The sequence below is a fragment of the Melanerpes formicivorus genome, unplaced genomic scaffold (assembly GCF_026170545.1).
Source record: "Melanerpes formicivorus ecotype bairdi unplaced genomic scaffold, bMelFor1.0.p_v2 SCAF_38, whole genome shotgun sequence".
NCBI lineage: Eukaryota > Metazoa > Chordata > Aves > Piciformes > Picidae > Melanerpes > Melanerpes formicivorus.
In genome coordinates this window covers 4,865,547-4,884,188 of record NW_027142390.1, presented here as the reverse complement: position 1 = coordinate 4,884,188, position 18,642 = coordinate 4,865,547, and the positions used below count along the sequence as shown (strand labels likewise).

General features: G+C 46.1%; 1 protein-coding gene across 1 annotated transcript; it reads left to right on the top strand.

Annotated features, from left to right (window-relative positions):
• The first annotated feature begins 1,248 nt into the window (after window positions 1-1,248).
• Window positions 1,249-18,466, top strand: WDR82 (WD repeat domain 82). Its single transcript, XM_068157918.1, has 9 exons — window positions 1,249-1,670; window positions 6,571-6,668; window positions 9,948-10,014; window positions 10,217-10,316; window positions 13,338-13,454; window positions 14,915-15,070; window positions 15,192-15,261; window positions 17,055-17,197; window positions 17,611-18,466. Exons 1-9 carry the CDS (start codon window positions 1,510-1,512, stop codon window positions 17,638-17,640), a joined length of 942 nt encoding a protein of 313 aa, XP_068014019.1. The 5' UTR covers window positions 1,249-1,509; the 3' UTR covers window positions 17,641-18,466.
• The last annotated feature ends 176 nt before the right edge of the window (window positions 18,467-18,642 follow it).

The following is an 18,642-nucleotide window of genomic DNA, read 5'->3' as shown; positions in this document are numbered from 1 at the left end:
TTAACATTTATGAAGGCATCCGTGGTTTATTATTCTTCCTTTTGATTCCGAGTTGCTGGGGGACTGAAACGACAAAAGATCCGGTGTTGTTCTGAAATTAAAATAGCGAGGTGCTGGCAACCTTCAGGGGCGGCAGGGGGTGGGTTTGATACTCACAGCTACTCCAAGAATAACTTTTTAAGGTTGAGACACGTACAAAAACATGAACACGGAGCCTGACATCAATATTCATGAGAGGAAGAAAGAAAAGGGGAAAAAAAAAGAAAGAAAGAAAAAACAATATTTCCAAGGTGCCCGAATCAGAGCATCAGCCTCAAAAGCCAAGGCGTCTGTCTCAAAGGTCAAATGTCTGCTGGTGCTCTTTACGTGACGCCTTGTGTGGTGTAAACCCATAGTACTGCAGCGATGATGCTCCTGCAGCAGCGCCGAGAAGACAGCTGCTAGAATAAAAGTCACTGGGAAATAAAACCGAGTAATAGAGCTGAAAGTAGGGGGAAAGAAGGAGAAAGCGATCACTGCGCATTTCAAAGGGCAAGGTGCTAATCCTGGCCTCACAGCGGGTACAGACACCGGCGGGACTGAGCTCTGGCAGTGAAGGAGCAGCGCGCACTGGACAGTGCCCCGGGGAGGGACCTCTCGGTCCCGTCACTGCCTAGCTCCTGCGGGAGCCCCCACCCCGAGAGGCTCTGCGCCCTTAAAACTCTGCTTCCCGGCTACTTAATGCGGAAAAGTACACTTAATTCCGTATCAGCCATAATACACGCTGCACAAACCGAGCGCGAAGGAGCCCGAGAGGCACCGGCTGCGCATGCCCGCGGCCGGGAGCGCGCTCTCACCTCCCGTCCCTCTATCGCCGCAGGGCTGCTTCGGCCCCGCCCAGCACAGGAAGTGACGTTCTTCCCAGCGGCGCGAAGCTAGTACCCGCTCTACATGACGTTGTCACGCCCTCAATTCGACTTTCCCCCTAACTCAGCGGGTAATGGTTGGATGATAGCCTGGCCCCATCATCGCCTCCCGGCCCTCCTCTGGGTCGCCTTTTCCTACCTGTGGCACCCGCGAGGCGCACAGACGCTGACAGCCAGCCCGTGCCGGAGCAGGGAACCCTTCCTGCCACACTCAATATGGCGGCCGGGCACAGGCCATGCCCTCGCCGCGCTCTCCTCATCCCAGCAGGCCATGCGACCCTCCACCCCGAACTGCCCCAAAGGCCCGCAGCGGCCGGGCATGCGCCTTCCCCCTTCCCAGGGTGCCCTGCGCGCCGTCTCCTGCCGTTCCCGGAGCAGCAAGATGGCGGACACAATGAGGAGGAGCCGCCTCTCCGCGGCCTGAGCAGGCCGAACCGAGCCGGAGGGCGCCGCCCGCCTCGGCCCGCCGCCCCTCCCTGCTTTCTGCCGCTCCCCGCCGTCCCGCGACGCCCTTCCCGTCCGCTCCCGCCGCCGCCCGGAGCCCCGCCCGGCTCCCCTCAGCGCCACCGCCGCCGCCCTCGGCGCGGCCCGGCCCGGCGGCGGGATGAAGCTAACGGACAACGTGCTGCGGAGCTTCCGCGTGGCCAAGGTCTTCCGCGAGAACTCGGACAAGATCAACTGTTTCGACTTCAGCCCCAATGGCGAGACCGTCATCTCCAGCAGCGACGACGACTCCATCGTTCTCTATGACTGCCAGGAGGGCAAGTAAGTGGCCAGAACCTGGCTTGGCCTGCTCCGGTGCCTGGCTGGGGATGGGGGTGCCCGCCTTCGGGAGCGCTTGGGGCAGTTTAGGGGTAGGGCGGGGCTGTAAGGGCGCCAGTTCGGCTGCTGCCCGTTGCGGCTGTCGGGAAGAAGTGTTGCCTGGCTCTTCACCGGCGTGTCTGCGGGGAGGTAGCAGATCTGGACGGTACGCTTCAACTTCTGGTTTATTGGGTTTTAGTGTAGGCTTGGAAGGGGAACCACCATCATGCGCGACGCGGGTGGAAGGCTTATGAACGGTTACAATGGGCTGCAGAGCAGAATGGTTTTATCAGCAGTACGGGTGGTTCTGCTTGTTATCTCTGGTAGGCGGGAGCTAGCAATGGCCATTTCTCCAGTGTGAGAAAAATCACTGCTGTGAGACCTAAGTAGTTGTTAAGTTTGAAGGATTGAGTCTGGCTCCTTTTCCAGGCCTCGAAATTGGTACAGGTACCTAAACTGACTTTTCTGGTTTCTCTGGGGTTCAGTCTCGGTAATTAAAGTAGAAGCAATTGATGTGGACAGCATACAGATGTGCCATTTAAAACAGAATAATTTGAGTGTAGCTTCTTGGGTCAGTGCTGTAAGTCAGATGGGGAAAATGGTGTGATGTGTGTTTGCTGTAACTTCTGAAAACTTGATGTTTTCCTCAAAACCTAACTTCTAAGTGGGGGAATGTTGCAGATAAAGGTGGTCCTCTGTCAATACGTGTGTGATTTGCACGTCTTCAAACATTGTCTTAATTAATATTTAACCAATCAAGGTGTGTATTGATTTCTGTTACCTGTGGGTGATGAATTGAGGTGGTGTTTCCTTACCAAACAAGAGTTGCCCAGTTTATCTTCTGTCTTTCATTGATCAGTTGATGCTTGCCCTCTTATGGCTAAAGCCCCAGAAATTCACACAACACTCGAGAGGATAAAAACGTGCAGATAAGGCCACAAGTAACACGTCTTACATGGGTGCAAAAGGCATTTGTGTTCCTTGAGAGCTGCAACAAGGTGGAACAAATTATTTCATTAACATTGTCCTAAGCTGGTGCAAACATGCTACTTTAAAAATTTTGGAGAGTTTAGTTGTAGTTTCCAGGTACTTTTTGGTGTGGAGATTTAACACTGAGGTTGCTTGTCTGTTTTGTTTTGTAAAGCCAAGACTAGAGAGCACCACATAGATCCAGAAAGGGAAAGAGAAAATGAGCATGTGTACTGTAGGAGTGAGAACAGAAAGGGCAGGATAATGCAGGAATGAAGAAGAAATGGCTTGGGAGTGCCAGGAGGTAGATGTCAGTGCTGCATGAATTTCCTTGTAAAGCAGTGTTTCTGTCTCACCAGATGCATGTGAGTGTGTGTATAGATCCTCCTGTGTTCTCCAGCAGACTAAGATATCATACTTGCTGTGTTTGAAAGATTGCATCCTGCATGCTCTCTTAATGTTGTATCATGTTCATCATGTATTATTTTACACTGGTACTTGGTTGGCTTGCTTTACACATTAAAGTGGTCAGTGTTCCCCATCTGACAGAGTGACCTCTTACTTGTAATGATCTAATTTTGATGTAGGAATAGGTAACTCTATACTTATGGTGTCTGATGTGGATTGTATTCTACATCCTAATTATATACACGAGTAGAAAGGCTGAGTGATTTTAGTGCAGATGGTATTGATTGCTCTTCCCCTTTCAAACTTGTGAAGAATAGTTTGATGGGTTGGGAGTCATTCGGTCCTTTTATCCCCATCTCCATCCGCTCCTGATGTGTGCTTTGCATTCAGAGGGTTTGCTTTAATTAAGTTAAATGTGGAAGATCGATGGTCATCTACTGCGGCGCTACAGGACAGTGAGAGTAGTTCCATCAAGGTAACCCCACTTTCAGGATGCCTTTCTCTGGCAGCTGTAAAGTTAATTTAAAGGATTCTCAGGTATTCCCAATTGACTTAACAGTGTAACAGTGATTTTCTTAGAGGTACTTGGGTACGCAGGACACCCTTTGTCCCTCACCTGGAAAGTTTTAGCTGTGAATGGCTTTGTCACTAGGGATTTGTGTGGAGATGAAATATCAAATCTGCTAATGACTGTTGAACTGAAGTGGTGTAGTTTGTCAGTTTCAGGTCTGTAGTGTTTTGGGTTTGTTGTTTCTTAAAGCACCATTTTGCAGTCCTGGATCTGTCACCCTTTTGTCTATTTCATTACTAATGAATGGCTAAGCAGAAACCTTCTGCTTGCTGGGTTTCATGATGAGATAACGTTTAGGTCGTTTGAAAAAGTAGGGTAAAACTTTCACCCAAGTCAAAATGGCAAATCTGAGGATCTTGTTGATTGAGCAGTATGAGCAGCTCTGGGGGCAGAATCACAGCACAGTTGTGTTTGACTGTTTTAGGTACAGCCTCACCGAGTTTGCTTTGTTTTGCCACACCAAAAGGAGCCTTACAGCTATGAGAGCTGTTACCAGCGTCGCCAAGCCCCATCTTGCTGACTTTCAGTTTCTCACAGTGTAAGCAGTGATGTGTAGCCAATGACTGACAGGATAAGATTATCTCCTTGAAACATGGATTTCCTTATTGTGTATTCTAAGCTTAGGTAACAAGCTTGAAAAACATGTCCTCATTCATGAGCACCCAGTAATCTTGGACCTGAGGTTCCATTTCCATGTCAAAATGTGTACACTAAATTGTTGTTAATTTTTTAACCCATTCTGCATCACCAGATAGATCAAAACTGTAGCAAGGAGCTTAACCTGTATCTTGTTGAGGTTTGAGAGCAGAGCTGTGTGTGAAGGCAGCAGTCCTGGAGGCTGGGAATTTGTGGCTTGTGGCTGTACCCCTTGGTGGGATACAGTGGTGCTCTAGCAAAAGTTTGATTTGTATTTTAGGGTATATAAATTGTGTACTGTTTGTACAAATGAAGAGATGATGGAGCTGGACTCCTGCTTAGCTGCAGTGTTTGGTAGATCTTGGTGAGCCTGGTGGTGGTTTCCCTTGCAGTAGTAATTGCCTGGGGTTTGTTCCGTCGTCGTAGTAGATTTGACTGTGATCCATTAAAGCATTTTCCTTTGGCTGTATTGCCTTACTGGCAAGTGGGCTGGATAGGTTAGCCTCTGACTTGGAATTATGTTTAGTGGTTGTGATTTGATTTTAAAAGTACATAAAAGTGAGTTTTCTTGTTTGTTTTTTAAACACTCAGTGGGGCACAGGCAGCTGGTCTTGCATGAAGTGGCATGCTTCTGCTTGTATCAGCCTACAGGGAAACTTCACCTCTGTGAGAACACAGAAGTACCTTTTGGTAAATGCTTTCTGTCTGAATGTTGACCTCAATTGTCTCTGAATATGAATTGATTCTTCACAGAGCTTCTGTGCTCTAAACTTTTCACAGATCAGGAGGAGCCAGACTAGGCAGGAATGTCTTCGTGTTTTGAGGTTGGTGGGATTTTTTTCCAGCTTGGTCAACAGTGTAGCTGAGGTAATTACAGAGAGCAGCATGGAGAGATACCTGGGGCATAATGCTCCAGAGTTTTGGGGTCTACATTTGCACTTCATGTGCTCTTTTCAGTTTGTAGCCTGTTTGCTTCTGAAAATTGGTTTAAAAAGCCATTGATGGAGCTGAGGAAGGATCTGCTTGTGATCTGGTCTAAATGGTGCAGGTGGTGTATGGGCTTTAGTTACACTGGCCAGATTAGCTTTCAGGTAGGAGAGGGCTTGTCCCTAGCAAGTTGGTTTGAAGTCAAGGCTCTGTGGCTTCTGCTGTCTGAGAGTGAATGTCTAGTTTTGTTCTGATATGAAAAGTCTCCAACTCACTGGGTGTGTCACCTCAGACTAATGAAAACAAGGAAAAAGGAGAACATTTTAGAAATACCTTGTCTGAGGGTGTAGCCTGATAAACTTTTGGCAGTAGTGTTGGGTTTAAACCACTCCTGTTTGCTTTCATTCCCGTGCTGTTGTCTTTGGTGTGTGTTGGTAAAATATACTGCTGGCCTGTGGAATAACCAGGGTTATGACTTTCTGGATTAAAAATAACCTTTAGAAGAGACTGTATTATTTCTGGTGTGGGTCTGTACCCTTGTGGGTTGAGTGCCCAGCTTTGAAACCTCTGTGCTACCTCGGTTGAGGAAGAATGGGGGTATGTGTGGAGGCCATGCAGTGCTTAAGCAGGCACGGCTGCTGCAGGATATGCCTGTTAACCAGCTACCCCTGAGTTTACTTTGCAGTTTAAGTTTCTAGTACAGCAGTGTATCATTTACTTACCAGACCCCTAAAAATCCATTTGTTATATTACCTTCACTCTCACTGGAATGTCTTTAATTCTGTTGCAGTTTCACACTTTAATTAAGATTGGATCCGAGTGTAATTCTCTAGCAGTTTGAGAGTCCCTCTGTTCCCATTGCTTTTACAGACTACTGATATAGCTCCATGATTGTGGTAATACCAAGAAGCCCTATTATGAGTAAGACACTGTGTTCTAGGTTTTGAAGTAAGAGAACAAAAGGACAAATTATTCTCAATCTAAAATAAGTAGCAGGTTAGAGATTTGGATGGACAAGGGGATGACGAGGCACTGCTGCTTGACATGAAGGGCTCATTTTGCTTCCTCTTTATGCTCTTTTTAGAGTAGACATGGGAAAAGGGATTTTTGGAGGAGACAAGTGCATTTTGCAGGTGTTACAGAGTGCTCCTCAGGCCTGGAGATGAGATTGAAGAAAGCACCAAGGTGCATGTTTGAAAATCAAATACCAAAAGCTTTTCTTTATTTGTGTAAAATACCTGATTGCTTGAACAAATCTTATAAAATCTCAGTGAAAAGAGGCCTTGTTAATGTGTGTTTTAGTTGGGACTTCTTGTAGCAATGAGTGCCATCCTTTGTGCTTCCTTCTGGCAGGCCAAAGAGAACACTGTACAGTAAGAAGTACGGAGTGGACCTCATCAGGTACACGCATGCTGCCAATACTGTTGTGTACAGCTCCAACAAAATAGATGGTAAGTGATCCACTGGAGTTGAGTATCTGTAATCTCCTTTCACCTAAAGCTATGTGCCTGGATAAATAGCTCTAAAAAAAAATGGGAGGAAAAAACTGTACCAGCTTTTCAGTGAGAAACTGATAAAGGCTGTTAGAGATAGAGGGATTAATGTTCAACTGTAATGCACAGTGATACTCCCCTGAGCATGCTGATGTGAGCTTTATTTGTTGCTGCAGTAACTAAGAGGTTAAATGTTGTTAGTGTCATAAAAGTTCTTCTGGTCACTTTGATGTTTGATACCAGTGCTGTCAGCCAGCCTCTGTATCTTAATTCTTATGGGTGAGATGAGGTAGAAGGAGCACCTGGCCAGAAGGTGGATTAGGTGCCTTATCTCTGTGTGGTACATGCATGAGTCAGTTGCCAAAGGGGGGAATGTTTTCCCATTCTCTGTATGCAGCAGGAAGTTCAGGTAACTCAGGTCACCAGCCAAGCCTGGAGGGAGGTCACAGATCTCTTCTGAGGTTAGCTTTGCTTCTGTAATTCTTTTTTTTCCTATGTGATAGACCACTCATTTTTATGCTGTTTCTCCAGAGTGTCTGTGAGAGCTATGCTCTATAAACTGATGACATCAAAGGCTGTCTAGACCTTTGTGCCAGATTTTCTGTTAATGTATTTGAATTGAATTTAAAATGAAACTTGACCTGGCATGAAGTCTTCCTAAGGTTGGAAACAGCTACTGTTTGCTTCAAACTTTGTCTCAATTTTGTTTGTTACAGCCAGGGAGAGGTTTTTTTTCCCAGTGAACAAGTCTCTTAGCATTTTATAAATGGGTTAGAACACTGTGTATGTAAACTTGAACTAATTTCTAGAGTAGTGGCTTTGTTTTGGGTTCCCTTTTGCAGAGATGGAGCATGACAGCAGAGATACTGGTGCTTTATGGTGTGCTAGGTTATTAAGGAATTGAAAAGGTTGTGAATGTGCATCAGGTGGCAGTTAGGAGCTGGGAAGTCAGGTTAAACTAGAACAAGCTGGGCCCAAAACCAGAGGAATAAGGCAAGTTCCAATAGTGTTTGATTTAATGGTCTAAAAGGGTTAGAATTGTGATGGGAAGCTCTTGGCTTTTTAGTCTGATTCACAACCTACTTACCTTATTTACTTAGTAATTTATGTTCTGTTGCTGACTTGGCTGTTATTTCATTTACAATTAATCAATGAAATATTTTTAGTATCATTTTGAGTTCTTAAGTTTTTGTTTCTAAGCACTGATGAGCCTTTGAGGAAACAAAGCTTCATAGTCTTTGTCTTGCAGGGGTATCAAGCATGATAAATGCTTGATGAGGAGAAAAGAGAGCGAAATGATTTGGTGCTGGTACACACTATAAGCCTAATAAAACCAGCAGTGTGTTCTTTTGGGGTCTAGATACTCTCTAGTCCACAATCCATGCAGTCCTGGGCAAGGCACATTGTCTGTAACCTGTTAAGCAGTTACTGGGTGGGGAATTGAGCCCAGGAGTGTGTTATCGGAGTACTGCCGCTTGCTCCCAAGAATTGTGTGTGTTGGGAGTTGCTACCAGTCCACTCCCCACTGAATATTTCCTCAAGACATTGGAAGATAATTCCTCTTGCCTGATTCCAGGCTGAGGTAGTAGTTTGTACAGTTTGAGGGTCTATGATACCACCCCGGTACAGGAGATAACTGTACAGGCCACTGCCTTGCCTGGGACAGAGCGCTGCCGACAAAACGGATCATAAAGGATCGTCACTCCCCAGGGCTTCCTCTTGAGGAAAGGAAGGTGGAGTCCTGCATGGATACTTCAGAAGCCAGGTAACAACAGTCCTTGCAGAAGAACCTAGAAATGTGTCTTAGGAGCTTACTTGAAGCGTGATTGATACTGGCCATGGTGGGATGTGATGATGGTGTTGGGGATTAACGCTTTGGATAGTCGCCTCATGTCTCTTGGAGCCTATGTGTGATCAGCACCATGTTTCCAGCTTGAGCAGTCAGCTTTAGTGTTTTTGTCAAATACTGGAGGATGATCTGGAACTCTGATCTCAGCTTGGTGCGAAACCTCAAGTGAAAAATGGTAGCTTGAGCCTTTTTTTTCACAGCAACTGAATTTTGCTGAATGAATGAGCCTTTCAAAAAGCTCTAAACACAGTTGCCCTTCTGAGTGTTAAAATGCTGTCTGCATATTGTATCCTCTTGGCTCTTGTTCTTCTGAATCAAAAGTAAAAATGTCCTTTTCCCTCAGTATCTTTGGAGCATCAGCAGTGTGGAGTCTCTTCACGCTCCGTGGTGCAGGTGCATGATGACAGTCTCTCTCATCCAGACATAAGTTAGTGCCCTCTAACTAGTGAGAGAAGGAATTTTGCTGTTATTTTCAGATATCAGAGGTTCAGCTGGTGCTCTTGACAGTTCATCTCTCAGATGGATCTGCTCATAAAGATTAAACAGTGGCTTCTGTGCTTTAATAGCTGTTTCCTCTTACAAGGGTTTCTTGTACTCTCTGAGAGGAAGGCTCAACAGCATCTTCCAGAACCCTGAGCTACTCTTGGTATATTCATCTATACTCAGAATAAAATTGCCACTTGAGAAATGGTGGTGGTGCTGCTGCTTTGATTTATTCCATATGTTTTAAGATTGCTTTAGGTGGCCTAAGTTTTAGATTACTCTTCTGTCCTCTTCTTAAAGCTTAGCTGCTCTAAGTACAGAGGAGGTATGAAGCTGCTGATCATCAGATTAAGAGAACAAGAAAGGAAATTTTCTACTTCTTACTGCTGTTGTCCTGGCTTTGAAGCTCATGTTTTTATCTTCTCTGGATAAATGGTAGCATTTGCACACTTCCTGTGCCTGCTATTTAGGTGGAGACTCACTTGCTGGATGTGTATGTAGGCAAGACAGCCAAATTTATGCTGTACAGGGGGGAAAAAAAAGCCTGGTAGTATCAGCTTTGTAAATGTAATACTCATTTTTGTGAGAACAATGAAGTCAAACCCAATGCTACTTAAATCCTAGCACCTTTGAAATTACCTTACACAAATCACATGGGAGTTTGGCCTTTGAGATATGATAGGACTTAAGACTGTGGGAAGTATTTTTTTCCCCCCCTAGTGCCTGATTTTCAGTTCTGCCTTGGAAACAAAGTTGGTTTGTGTCTGTTTCTTGATTCTGTTTCAAAGGCTGACTTGAAATTAACCGACCCAGCTTACTCACCTTGGCAAGATTGCTGTTCGTGAGCAGTTGTAGGTAATGTTTGGCTGGGGGTGCAATAAGGCTTGTGGTTTGCTTGTTTTCAGACACAATCCGATACCTCTCCCTGCACGACAACAAATACATTCGGTACTTCCCGGGGCACACAAAAAGGTAAGAGGTGGCTTTGGAGACAGTGCAGGAGAAAATGAAATGATGATTGTAACAGCCTTGAGTTACATTAGGCTTGCTCTGATTTTCACTTTGCAGAACTATTAATGGTAATCAGGAGCTTGTGCACAGATGTGTGGGGGTAGGTGGGGTTCCATTCACTTCGTTTGTATGTCTCTGATGCATGTGGTTGTCTGTGTTGCAGAGTGGTTGCTCTTTCGATGTCTCCAGTGGATGATACTTTCATTTCTGGGTCCCTAGATAAAACTATTCGACTTTGGGATCTCCGCTCTCCAAACTGCCAGGTGGGATGTCAAGTTCTTGCCCACAGTGTGTTGCCTTTTCAGTAAAGGGATGGCAAATAGATACATGCTTGTTACGAAACAGCTGCTGCCAGAAATGTGTGCTGCTGATGTGTTGTTGACACCTTCCTGGAACGCTGAAGGAGCCTCACTCACAAATCTCTCTGAAATATGTATGTCACATTGTGTAACACCACTCACTTTCACCTTTGTCTCTGCTGGAGTGACACTGGAAAGGCTAAGAAGTAACACCCACAGCTGATGAAACAAGAGAAGAGCTGGGTGTGATCAGCTTGTTCATCTGGCTGCTACCTCAGGCAGAAAATGTTTTCTGTTAGCCAGCATCTCTGCTGGCTTGTGAATGTGTCTTAGAGTGGTTATAGTGTGTTTTAAATTGGTGTCATTCAACTTGATGAAGAAACTGATGATCTAAAGTAATACAGCAGCTGTATGGTCTACCTGCTCCTTTTATCAGCTTTGTTGTTTATCAGACCTGTTTGGGGAGAGATTCAACTTTCCAGCAAGGCAAAACCTGATTTATTTTCATTTCTTTTGCTGGAATACTTTAATTGTTTTTATTGGAAGGAGGCTTGTGTGGGCTGAGAAAAGTATCAGAGCTGGCACTAGGGGCAGGAATGAAACACTCTTGAGTAGAATCTCCACCTTTTATTGATGATGAGCTGTTTTTAGAATAGAATTAACCAGGTTGAAAGAGACCTTTGAGATTGAGTCCAACCTATCATCCAACACCACCTAATCAACTTAACCATGGCACCAAGCACCCCATCCAGTCTCTTCCTAAACACCTCCAGGGATGGGGACTCTACCACCTCCCTGGGCAGCACATTCCAATGGCCTATTTCCTTTTCTATGAAGAACTTCTTCCTAACATCCAGCCTAAACCTCCCCTGATGCAGCTTTAGACTGTGTCTTCTTGTTCTGGTGCTGATTGCCTCGAGAAGAGACCAGCCCTCAGCTGGCTACAACCTCCCTTCAGGTAGTTGTAGACAGTAATAAGGTCTCCCCTGAGCCTCTTCCAAGCTAAGCAACCCCAGCTCCCTCCTCCTAGGGCTTGTGTTCCAAACCCCTCCCCAGCTTTGTTGCCCTTCTCTGGACGTGTTCCAGCAAGTCAACAACTTTTGTCCCTCTGTCTGGACATGCAGTGTTGTGTTTTCCTGTCTTCCCATCTCACTGGCACTGTTTTTCTTATGAGACATGGCTATTTGCTTTTTCCAGATGATGTAACTGTTAATGCAAAGGGAGAACAGGTTACATTGCTTACAAAATGGTGTTACCTGTCTTAAACCCAAGCTTTTTCTGGCCAGAAATTTTCATTTTGCCTTTCTCCAGGAGTGTGCCTTCAATGCCTGTTTCCCTTGGCATGAATCTTGGTTGATGAGATAGGGTTGTAAAATCAGTGTTGGGTCTGAGATTTACACTAGTGCCTGAAGTTATAAGAGTAGAAAAAGTAGGACTTGGAACTGGAAGCTGCATTCAGCAAAGTTGGGGAAAGAGGAAGTGTTTCTTGTGATTTTCAGTTTGCCCATGAGATGGCAGCTGTAGTGCCTGGGAATACTATCTGGAAACCAGAGAGAGCCACTTGTGAGGGCTCAGAGTACTGGCTAGCTCACTGCTTAAGCTTTCAGAGATGACAGGGAAACTGTCCTAAATTGGAAAGAGGAGAGATGTAGTGAAGTCTGGATTTCTCCAGAGAAGAATGGTATTTCAGAAATGCAGGAACTCCTTAAATGTTTTGTTGGCTTACTGAAAAATGTGTTCTTCTTTGTGTGCCCAGTGACATAAAGAGATTTGGCTCACACACAGACCTGCCAGTCAGGGTCATGTGTCTCGTTGGCTTCTACCAAATTGTCTTAGGTCTTTTCTACTATGTGAGTTAAGAAAAAGTTAACCTAAAAATAAGAATCTATAGCAACCTGTCAGTCTTAGTATGTAAAGCCTGTTGGCTTGCAGAAGGTGTGAATTTTCATTAGATGGGTAAAGCCTGTTGGCTTGCAGAAGGTGTGAATTTTCATTCGATGGGCATGGAGAGTTCAGCAGTGGTGTGCTCTGTAGTGATTTCTACCTGCTCCCCCCACCCCTTGCAGCCATATTATTAGTGTTGCTCTCCATCCCAGCATCAGTGTCTTGTGGTGCTCTCTAGTCTGATTGTTAATGCAGCCTCATCATAATCCTTTCTCTGGGCAATTCTTGAATGAGGTCTTGATTTGTTGTAGTGTAAACTTTGTCATTGCAGCAAAGTGGAAGCTCTGTATGGTGGCCTGCAGGAGTCAGAGTTGTGCTTGAGAGGCTGTGTTCTGAACCTTTGTAAAATGGCAATACTTAGAATTGAAGTGCAACTGTAGGCTGATGTTCTGCTCACAGTCATTCTGCCCCTGGACACTGCACTGGTTAGGCCACACCTTGAGTCCTGTGTCCAGTTCTGGGCCCCTCAGTTTAGGAAGGAGGTTGACTTGCTGGAACGAGTCCAGAGAAGGGCAACAAAGTTGGTGAGGGGTTTGGAACACAGCCCTATGAGGAAAGACTGAGGGAGCTGGGGTTGCTTAGCCTGGAGAAGAGGAGACTCAGGGGTAACCTTATTGCACTCTACAACTACCTGAAGGGAGGTTGTAGACAGGCAGAGGTTGGTCTCTTCTCCCAGGCAGCCAGCACCAGAACAAGAGGACACAGTCTCAGGCTGCACCAGGGGAGGTTTAGGCTGGATGTTAGGAAGAAGTTCTATACAGAGAGAGTGATTGCCCATTGGAATGGGCTGCCTGGGGAGGTGGTGGAGTCACCATCATTGGAGGTGTTCAGGAGGAGACTTGATGGGTCGCTTGGTGCCATGGGTTAGTTGTTTAGGTGGGTTGGATTGGTTGATGGGTTGGACACGGTGATCTTGAAGGTCTCTTCCAACCTGGTTTATTCTATGTAATCTGATTCTGTGTAATCAGTGGGTTTAGAAGGTGGGGGTAGAGATGGGAGCATTAGTTTCACAATGTAATTTGAACCACTGCTGTTTTCCAGGGGTTAATGCATCTCCAGGGGAAGCCTGTGTGTTCCTTTGACCCGGAAGGGTTGATTTTTGCTGCGGGAGTCAATTCTGAAATGGTGAAGCTTTATGACCTCCGTTCTTTTGACAAGGTGAGCTACCCTGACTTCACTTCTTACCCTTGGCCAGCTTGTAAAAACTAGTCCAAGCTCAGTATTCAGAGGCTGGATTTCTTGACTCCAGCTTGCTGTCTGTGGTGTGCCAACTTGGCACTTGGAGAGTTTTCAGGAAGTCTGTGTCTCACAAACAGAAAAATCCTGAAATGCACTCTTGAACCAATATTAAAGTTTGCATCTGCTAACTCTAGAACCTCTTTCAAGCTCCTTTTTAGGCTTTTTGGTTTTGATGTTTGGATCTTTGGTTTTTTTCTTTGCTGCTTATTTGGTGAAAATATAAGACCCTTAATGGGAAGGTTGCAAGTTCAAGCCTGCAGTGTGGGCAGTAGTGTCCTCCCTACTCTAGTCATGAGGTCTGTGGTGACGGGTTGGACTCGATCTTTGAGGTCTCTTCCAACCTTAGTTAGTGATACTGACCCAGGATTGTTACAAAGAATGGGAATTCCAAAGGAAGCTCCCCCTCTACTCAGCTCTGGCGAGACCCCACCTGGAGTACTGCCTCCAGTTCTGGAGCCCCTATTAGGAGAGGGATGTGGAGGTGCTGGAAGGTGTCCAGAGAAGGGCCACGAGGATGATCAGAGGGCTGGAGCACCTCTCCTATGAGGACAGACTGAAGGAGTTGGGGCTGTTCAGTCTGCAGAAGAGAAGGCTCCAAGGTGACCTAATTGTGGCCTTCCAGTATCTGAAGAGGGCCTACAAGAAGGCTGGGGAGGGACTGCTCAGGATGTCAGGTAGTGATAGGACTAGGGGGAATGGAATGAAGCTGGAGGTGGGGAGATTCAGGCTGGATGTGAGGAGGAGGTTCTTCACCATGAGAGTGGTGAAGCCCTGGAATGGGTTGTCCAGGGAGGTGGTTGGGGCCCTGTCCCTGGAGGTGGTTAAGCCCAGGCTGGCTGAGGCTCTGTCCAGCCTGATCTAGTGTGGGGTGTCCCTGCCCATGGCAGGGGGGTTGGAACTGGATGATCCTTGTGGTCCCTTCCAACCCTGACTGATACTATGATACTAAGCTGTAATTGGGTGGGCAGCTGAACTGGCTAAGCACTGAGCGCAGGCAGTTGCATGGTTTTCAAAGCAACAATAGCACTGGGCTCAAGCTCTTTCTGTAACTCTGGTGAGCAGCCTTGTTTGGAAACTTCCCTCTACCTTAAATTGATTCCTGCTGTCAAATGTGGTATAGCATGGGACCAAGTATTGAAACACCCTGCTGTGGCTCTGTTTGCTATAGGTTCCTACTTCTTTGAAACTTACCCAGTGCAGTGACTTGCTTTTGCCATGACAGCTTCCTTTTCTTTGGGGTTTTTTTTTCCTTTCTTTTTTTTAGAGCTGAAGATGTTATTGTGAGAAATCTTAACCTTTTTTTCTGACAGAGTGCTGTTAGCAGCAGTGCATGCAGAGCCTACACAGTGTTTCTCTTCTGTTTTTTTTTTCCTTGGAAGGGGCCATTTGCTACGTTTAAGATGCAGTATGATCGAACGTGTGAGTGGACAGGCCTGAAGTTCAGCAACGATGGCAAACTCATCCTCATATCAACCAATGGAGGCTTCATTCGACTGATTGATGCCTTTAAAGGAGCCATCCTGCATACCTTTGGGGTGAGCACTTTGCCTGTGCTACCTACTTGCCACTTGGTGTTAGTTCTGGGAGCAGGTGCCCTTTGGCTGTGAGATTACTGTGGACACACTCTAGTACATACTCTCCTGTTTTGTGCCACAGGGTTATAACAATAGTAAGGCTGTCACGCTGGAGGCATCATTCACACCAGACTCTCAGTTCATCATGATAGGTAAGATAATTCTTCTTGGAAAGAATTTCAGTGCTCTGAAACTAGGGGTGTTATGAAGGACTAAAATTGTGTCTCTTGGGAAGGAGGATGTATTTAGTGAATACAGTGCAGCTGTAAGCTGTCTTGGCATTGACAGTTTTCTAGTTTATTAGTTTCCTCAGTGTTTTCTCGACTGAAATGTAAGCAAGCCTGCAGGAATTACTTTTCCCTTTATGTACCAATGCTATTCAAAACAAAAAAGCAAAGAAACTGGCAGACTGTTGTAATGCAGGGAGACCTGTCATATAATCTGTCAGGGATCCTCACCTCGTGGCTAGGATGCACTCACCTGCTGCCTCAGTGTTCTGGGGATGTATATTGTGACCTGCCTTTCATTGCCTGATGAGCAAGACGCCTCTCTCTGCTGGGGATTGATCTTACAGTCCTCTCAGGGATGTTCTTCCACTGGTAATGTGCTGGGGCAGCTGCAATTTGTTCATTTGGCTCTTGTAAACCCCCATGTCTGTGGAAACAGCTCTGCTTCACTCTTGGTAGAAACAGCAGGCATTAGTCTGATTCCTTTGGCCCAGGCCCCCTTCCTCACCTCCCTGCAGGAGGGACTCTTGAGTGAAGTTGGTGGCATAAAGCAGCTGCAATTCTTGCAAAGCTGGTGCTATGGGTTGGGCTCCCCCACAATAAGCACTTGAGTCACTCTGCTGCCCAGCAGGACCTCTGAACACCAATCAGAGCCATCGGAGGAGTTCTGCCCTCTCCTAGCACTTCATCTTGTGCTTACTTACGTGGCTGGTACACTAGATAATGTTTAACTTTGTGGTCATGGGTATCTGGATCCTCATTTTTCCTGGATGAGTCTTGGCAGAGCAACTATTTTTTTCCTTTGGTGTGCTGGCCTGAGAACTTCCTGATTGCAGAGAAAGAGGGGTGGAGTTCTTTGTTTGGTCTGTCTCTGGAGAGCCCTTTATTGCACATACCTTCCTGTTGTGCCCTTTCAAATGTGAACTACAGTGGAAGAAGTTCCAGAACACTTAATTCTGTTCAGATTCACATATGATTGAGCTGTCATTTGGGCTGCTGAGTTTTTCCTCCCTGAAAGGCTACACATATAAATGCAGAAGAAAGCTCTTTGTATTTTTGTTAGGAAGTCTATTTGAAATGAGACCAAAGCATAACTCAATTACCAAACCATTAGGTGCCCAGCCTCAGAGTTGGCAAAAGACCATTTTAAGATGATAAACCTGTCCCAGTGTGGGAGTGTGGAGGAGTCAACATCTCCAGTGCATGTGCTCCTCTTGGACACAGTGTGTTGGAATCTGGTTATCTTCAGTGCTAAGGCCTTTGAGTTGATTCTGTGCCTTCCAAGTGAAATATTTGTCTCCTTTTGTGTCTGAACTGAGAACTTGTGTGAACAATGACTCTTAACAGCCAGCTTTCAGCCTCTCACACATTGGTGCAAGTTGGCAAGGGTCTTTCCTCAGTTGGATGGTGTCAGCTCTCCTCTTCTACTGGGTGACCCTAGCTGTTGACCTTATTGCCATAAAGGTGTTGCACTGTGCTGCACGGTTGAGTCTCTGCAGTGCAGAGATACAAACCTGCTGCCTGAACACTGGTGTGTAAACTCCAGTAAGGTTTTGGAAGTGCCCTAGCAGTACTCTTGAGAGTGTTAAAGGTTTAGCTGTGAGGATGAGGCATGCTTGTTCCTCCAGTTGTCTGACAGAAAAAGGTTATGTTCTGCGTTCTCTCTGCTGGCCTCCCTACTGCATCTTGCATGTTTTGCTTTTCACTTCTGCCTGCAGGTTCAGAGGATGGGAAGATTCATGTTTGGAATGGGGAAAGTGGGATGAAGGTGGCTGTGCTGGATGGGAAACACACAGGGCCTATAACCTGTCTGCAGTTCAATCCAAAATTCATGACTTTTGCTAGCGCATGTTCCAATATGGTAAGCAAAGGGTTTGAAATTCCTCCTGGCTCACTGAGGTGCTGACCCTCCTGTAAATGAGTCTGAGAAGGCTCAGTGCTGCTGATGGCTGTTGTCTGTTATGCCTGGATTGTGCCTTGCCTGGCAGACAGATGTGTGAAGCAGGGCACCTGGCAAGCCAGGGTTTGAACCTAACAGATGAAAGGAGAGCAGTGAGTGAGACCTTTAGGTCCCTGTGCATGTTCAGTTTGTGTAAGACTGGCTTGCTCTAAAGAGGGTGCAGTATGAGCCACACCAGTGTGAGCAAGGATCATAATCTTAAGATGTTGGGGGGTGTTGCTGCCTCTTCAGTAGTCTCTGCCTGTGTGCTTAGGGTAGCAGTGACCAGCTCCTGCGGTGTGCTGAGTGTGTGTTCTTCCTTTGCTCTCTTGTAGGCCTTTTGGTTGCCAACCATCGATGACTAATTGCTACGCTGCAGCTGCTGCTGGATGATTTCCATACTGCTAACAGCAGCACATCACTGCAAGCATAGTATTGGAATTGCCTAGGTCTCCTAGACTCTGTTCCTGCACATGCCTCCATGTCTTACCTTTATTTGGTGCATTCCTTTGCAAGGACTCCCTGGGCTCAGCCTCCTGGCATGTTCCAAAGTGGCATGCTACACGTCCTTACCTTACAGTCTGTGCCCAGCAGGCTTCAGCTGAAGTTGGAACTGACTGACACAGTATTACTTCTGAGAGCAGTGAAATCTGTTTTAATTACAAAATGTTTTGTGGCATTTTTTGAAGCTGTTATTGTGTTTTTCCTTCTGTAAGTGCACAAGGTGGTTGATGCTCCAAGGTTGAATGTGCAGTTCCTTCCCATAAGTGCATGTTTCTCACATTTGGGATCTTTCTGCTTTCACTGCAGTCCACAGATGCAAAGTTACTTGTGTGCCAAATGTGAACACTGACAGCATCCAACTTAGAGAGCAGATGCTGGATTCTCTTGCAGTGGAACGTGCACCTAAAGATGGGTGACTGTGAATAGAGATGATGCATAATTACCATCTGGTTTCTGGCAGTTTAGTGTGCAGCAAACTGTACAGGTTCTGTCCACTGCCAGAGCTTACCCTGCTGTTTGCTGTGCCAGCATCCCAGGGGGCACAGACAGCACTGCTGAAGGTCCAGTCAGTGTCCCAAGCAATAAAGGAGGCTGTCAGCAGGAGGATGAAGAAACCAAGCTGAGACTGAAAGTCTGCCTGTGTATCTTCGTTATATGTCATCTTGGCTGATCTTGTCTGTAAATATTGGGGGGGGGGAGGGGGTGGAGGTGCTGGGAGGGGCAGGGGGAATGGGCCATATTTTTTTACTTTTAGATATTAAAGAATATGATGTGGGCCAGTGTCATGGGCTGTCGAGGCTGCTTACCTTCACAGATGCAGTTTCCTTTTCGCCTCCTGGTTTGTGAATCGGCTCCGTTACCTT